This window comes from Mustelus asterias, chromosome 16 (genome assembly GCF_964213995.1).
Source record: "Mustelus asterias chromosome 16, sMusAst1.hap1.1, whole genome shotgun sequence".
NCBI classification, from domain to species: domain Eukaryota; kingdom Metazoa; phylum Chordata; class Chondrichthyes; order Carcharhiniformes; family Triakidae; genus Mustelus; species Mustelus asterias.
In genome coordinates, this window is record NC_135816.1 from 55,934,139 (window position 1) to 55,939,996 (window position 5,858).

Genomic DNA, 5,858 nt, shown 5'->3' on the forward strand with positions numbered 1-5,858 from the left:
AATTGCCCCTTAGTGTCCAATGATGTGTAGGTTAGATGGATTAGCCATGGGAAGTGTGTGGGGTTCCCGGGCTGGTGGGAGAGTGGGCCTCGGTGAGACACTCTGTCAGAGAGTCGGTGGCCTCTTCTGCGCTGTCGGGATTCTATTTTTCCTGAGAAACATTCCAAAGTACTTCTGCTGCAAGTAATAACTTCCATATTCAACGGTGTTTGTTTACGAATCTATATTTTGGATTTAAGCATGTTGCTTGGCCTGGGAATTTGACCAGAATACAAGTGCACAGTCCAGAGAATTAAGCCCCCATTGTGATTCTCAGAGCCACATGAGCGGGCCCTTTAAGAACCTGGAGCTCTCGCCTTGCTGAAATCTCGCGCGATCTGAGAACTGATCGAGGCGCCGCGCATGCGTGCGATCTCTTTTCACCGGCGGCCATTGAAGCTGCAGCAGGAGGGTAAGGACTGTGTCAGTGATATCCATTAACATCCGAGCACTCCACAACCTCATCGTGACAAAGCCGTCCCGCGTACTGAGCCGGACAACGATTCTCTAGCCTTTTAAATCAATATTGTTAAGATGCGGGACAGGAGGCGACTTAAATCGGTGTAAAATGTAGGAACCGGTGGGGCCTACATAGCGAGCGCCAGAGATAGGGCGGGGGATTCGAGGTACTCTGTCCCCAGTGTTACACAGCTCCTGATTGGGATACAGTTCACCTTGCTGTCCCCAGTGTTACATTTGGGACACTCCACCTTGGTGTCCCTAGTGTTACAGAGCTCCTAATTGGGACACAACCCACCTTGATGTCTCCAGTGTTATAGCGCTCCTGATTGGGACACCATCCATCTTGCTGTCCCCAGTGTTACATTGGGACAGTATCTTACTGTCTTCAGTGTTACAGAGCTCCTGATTGGGACATCGTCCGCCTTACAGTCCACAGTGTTACATTTGGAAACCGCCTACCCTACTGTCCTCAGTGTCATAGCGCCCAGTCCACCTCGTTGTCCCCAGTGTTATAGCACTCCTGTATGGGACACAAATCACCTTGCTGTCCCCCTCCCTCCCCCAGTGTTACAAAACTTCTGAGTGGCGAGAGTAAGATGGATTGTGAGCGCTTTAACATCAGAGAGTAAGGGGGATTGGGACTCAGTGTCAGAGCTCTTGATTGGATCATAATCCATCTTTATCTAATATTTCAGAGCTCCAAGTGTGATCGGATTCCTTTAACTCTCATTTTATGTTTGACAACTAGCAGCAACTTTAACTTTTATGTTTGTTCTGTGTGCAGCCAGTATGAAGTTCAATCCCTATGTAACATCTTCCCGGAGGAAGAACCGCAAGAGGCACTTCAATGCTCCATCCCACATCCGCAGGAAAATTATGTCCTCTCCACTCTCTAAGGAGCTGAGGCAGAAATACAATGTTCGCTCCATGCCCATACGCAAGGACGATGAGGTTCAGGTAAGTGAAGTGAACCCTGAATTTTATTCCATGGAAAGATAAAAGGAGTTGTGAATTTTGACTGCATATATTAATATTATTCAACTGATGATCTATGTTTAATATCTTACATGCAGGTTGTCAGAGGACATTACAAGGGTCAGCAGATCGGTAAAGTTGTACAAGTGTACAGAAAGAAGTATGTAATCTATATTGAGCGTGTGCAACGTGAAAAAGCCAATGGTACTACAGTTCATGTTGGCATTCACCCCAGCAAGGTAGGAACTTCTGTGAAATCTAGGGTTTTGGCTGGTTGATATCAGCAAGTAAACCTGGTTATTTTGGTGTAATTATATGTGAAGAAGAGTAACCACAACATTTTATGTTAATAGTTTTTAAAGAGAAATGTTGTTTTGTGCAAAATCTGTCTATCTCGGCCTTGAACATATTTAATGACCCAGCCTCCACAGCCCTCTGTAGTAAAGAATTTGACAGATTCACTACCCCGTGAGAGAAGTAATTCCTCATCTCTATGTTAAGTGGGTGACCCCCTTACTCTAAGGTCATGCCCTCTGGTCCTAAACTTTCCCACAAAGGAAAACAATGTCAGCATCTTCCCTGTCTCGCCCCCTGAGAATTCTACATGTCTCAATAAGGTCATCCCTCATTCTTCTAAACTCCAACGAGTACAGGCTCAACCTCTCCTCATAAGAAAATCCCTCCAAACCCCAGGACCAACCTAGTGATGCTTCTCTGGACTCCCTCCAGTGCCAGTATATCTTGCCTTGGGTAAGGGGACCAGAACTGTTCAGTCTTCCAGATATCATTTTTCTAGTGCCTTGTATAGTTTTAGTGAGTCTTCCTTATTTTTAGACTTCATTCCTTTTAAAATAAAGGCCAACATTCCATTTGCCTTCCATCAAACTGGAAAATAGCAAACAATTCCAAGAAGGGAGGAAGGCGAGAAACTATAGGCCAGTTAGATTGAAGTCTGTTATGGGGAAATTTTTGGAATCCATCATTAAAAAGGTTATAGCTGGGCATTTAAAAAAAGTCATGATGTGGAGATGCCGGCGTTGGACTGGGGTAAACACAGTAAGAAGTTTAACAACACCAGGTTAAAGTCCAACAGGTTTATTTGGTAGCAAAAGCCACACAAGCTTTCGAAGCTCTAAGCCCCTTCCTCAGGTGAGCGGGAATTCTGTTCACAAACAGAGCTTATAAAGACACAGACTCAATTTACATGAATAATGGTTGGCATGCGAATACTTACAACTAATCAAGTCTTTAAGAAAAGACTTTGTTTTGTTTCTTAAAGACTTGATTAGTTGTAAGTATTCGCATTCCAACCATTATTCATGTAAATTGAGTCTGTGTCTTTATAAGCTCTGTTTGTGAACAGAATTCCCACTCACCTGAGGAAGGGGCTTAGAGCTTCGAAAGCTTGTGTGGCTTTTGCTACCAAATAAACCTGTTGGACTTTAACCTGGTGTTGTTAAACTTCTTACTGCATTTTAAAAAACGCAAGGTAATTGGGAAGAGTCCGCATGGTTTTATGAAAGGGGAATTGTGTTTAACCAATGTACTAGCATTCTTTAAAGGAGTAACATGTACTGTGGGGAGCCTGTAGACGTACTGTGTACTTGGATTTCCAGAAGCATTTGATAAGATGCCACATTGAAGGTTATTCCACAAAATAAAAGCTCGTGGTGTAAAGGATTAACATATTAGCCTGGATTGAAGATTGGCTAACTGGCAGAAAACAGTGTGTGCAGAAATAGGTCTTTGTCTGATTAGCATGATGTGATAAATGGAATCCCACAGTGGTCTGTGCTGGGGGTTCAACTTTTTACAATTTACATCAATGATTTAGATAGGGGAGCGAAGGCATGGGGGATATATTTTTAGGTGACATAAAGATAGGTAGTAAAGTGTGTTATGAAAAAGGCACAAAATTTGCAGATATATATAGATAGGTTGAAAGAGTGGGCAAAAATCTGGCATGGAGTGTAATTGGGAAAGCGTAAAGTTGTTCATTTTGCTAGAAAGAATTTTTAAAAAGGCAGAGTATAATTTAAATAGGGAACAACTGCAGAATGCCGAGGTGCAGAGCTGTCCAGGTGTTCTTGTGCATGCAAAAAGTTAGTATGCAGGTATAGCATGTAATCAAGAAGGCTAATTGATTGTTTTCCTTTATTATGAGAGGAATTAGACATCAAAGTAAAGATGTTATGCTTAAGCTATAAAGAGCATCGATGAGACCGCATCTCGAATGCTGTGTGCAGTTTTCGTCGTCTTATTTAAGGAGCAAAATAAATACATTGGAGGTGGTTCAGAGGAGGTCTACTAGATTGGTACTTGGAATGAGCGGGCTGTCTTACGAGGATAGGATTGGAAGGCTTGGCTTGTTTCCAGAGTTTAGAAGAGTGAGGGGTGATGTGATTGAAGTAAATGAGATTCTGAACACGGTTGACAGGGTAGACATTGAAAGGATGTTTCCTCTTGTGGGTGAGTCCAGAACTACGGGGCATTGTTTTAAAATTAGGGGTTACATCTTATAGGACAGAGATGAGATTTTTTTTCTGAGGGTTGTGCAGCTTCAGAACTCAGAAGGCGGTGGAAGCGGGATTACTAAATATTTTAAGGCAGAGATAGATTATCAAGGATATATGGGAATGTGGAACTCAACACAAATCAACCGTGATTTTATTGATTGAATGGCAGGGCATGGTCAAGGGGCTGAATTGCCTACTTCTATTTTGTATGTAGTTCATTATTCAATGTCAAATTAATAAGCATATAGAAATAAAAACATCAAAACAAACCATGTAATTTCTTATTAAGTGTTAGTTGTGTTGATATTAAATGGAGTAAATGTATATGGAGATCTGGAAGTATAAATGCATAATTGTATTCATGTATGAGTTTGTATTCCCATAAGCCAGAATGATCACTTCTAAGATCCACATCATTGTGGGTTCCATGCAGAGCGTGCAAGTACAAGAGCATACAAAATAAATTGTACAATAGAAAGCCATGGAGTTTTAGGCATGGTGGAACAATGGAGAGCGTGGCTTATGTGGGGCTATAGGAGTGTACAGTCCTGAAAAAGAGTATTAGGTCCACCTGTCCCAGAATGATAACCAGACATAAGGTATGGATCAGGAGAGACTGTGGTACAGGGCTTTTTTGTATTGTGATAGAGAATGCTTAAAGGAAATTAAGTGCAGGTTTTTTGAATTTTGCGTCACTTTGATATATTTATTTTCCGTGAGTCAATAAGGAGGTCCTTGAGTGAAAGGAATGTTTTGATATTTTGTTGCTTTATTGGGTCATGTAATGCTTTACCAGAAGAAGTAATTGAGAGATAGAGACCATTGGATCTTTTAAGAAACAAGATAAATATTTAAAAAAGAGAAGTGCAGGCCCACAGGGAAAGGGACAGAATTTGATTTGCAAAGCTGACAGGTGACATGGGGAAGAGTAGCCTCCTGTTCTGTAAACTTGTGCTTCTCTTGGTGTATTGGCCAACATTCCTCAATTCAGCCATTGTGAAACTGCATGTGAATTGGCTGCTTTTTTTACTCAAGTTATGGCACTTGAAAATAACCTATTGTATTTATCTGGAGATGTCCCCCTTCCCCCAGTTATGTCCTTTTTGAGGTTCAGTAATATTATTGTCATGATTGAAATTGCAATGATGTTTCTGTTCTGAAATGCTGGCTATTGATATTTCAGGTGAAGGGAATGCACACCCAAAATATCATAACAGAGGATTTCTTCTTTGGAGTTGGCTGTGCTTCCTGTTTTTTTGTGTTTCATGCTGGTATATGAATTGATCTATTTGCCACTATTGTACATATGAAGAATTTTCACCAATAAATTTGTGATATCTCTTGCAGGTGGTGATTACCAGGCTAAAGCTGGACAAGGATCGCAAGAAGATCCTGGAACGCAAGGCCAAATCTCGCCAAGTTGGCAAAGATAAGGGCAAATATAAGGAAGAATCTGTTGAAAAAATGCAGGAGTAATTGAATGTTGGAACTTTAATACTTTCAATAAAGATTAAAAAATTGCAACCTGGTTTATTTTTTACCAAAACTTTATTTTTCAATTCTTACTTTCATGTACAGTTGTGGATTATATCTTTCAAACCTCTAGAATAAATGTGAGAAATCTACATCATAATTCCTATGCTATGGAATTTTTCACATGAAATAATGAGTTCAGCTTAAGGTGGCATTCCTTTCAATTTCTCCTTTCTGTGGGAAAGCATCTTGCCATATAGTTTCTGAAAATAATCACTGGATTGTAAATGTCAATATTGTACCACTATATCGCATAGCATTTGAATTTTTAAAAATTCATTCATGGGGTGTGGACATTGTTGGAAGGGCCAGCATTTATTGAACATCTCTGAT

The 5,858-nt window shown here is 40.7% G+C and overlaps 1 protein-coding gene across 2 annotated transcripts; it reads left to right on the forward strand.

Annotated features, from left to right (window-relative positions):
- The first annotated feature begins 392 nt into the window (after positions 1 to 392).
- rpl26 (ribosomal protein L26) lies at positions 393 to 5,512 on the forward strand. Of its 2 annotated transcripts, none has more exons than XM_078231142.1 (4): positions 393 to 451; positions 1,286 to 1,458; positions 1,575 to 1,715; positions 5,340 to 5,512. In XM_078231142.1, the coding sequence occupies exons 1-4, from the start codon at positions 403 to 405 to the stop codon at positions 5,466 to 5,468; spliced, it is 492 nt and encodes a 163-aa protein (XP_078087268.1). In that variant the 5' UTR covers positions 393 to 402; the 3' UTR covers positions 5,469 to 5,512. The 2 variants fall into 2 exon arrangements, with proteins under 2 accessions (XP_078087268.1, XP_078087269.1); XM_078231143.1 differs by having other exon boundaries at positions 441 to 462.
- Positions 5,513 to 5,858: the final 346 nt, after the last annotated feature.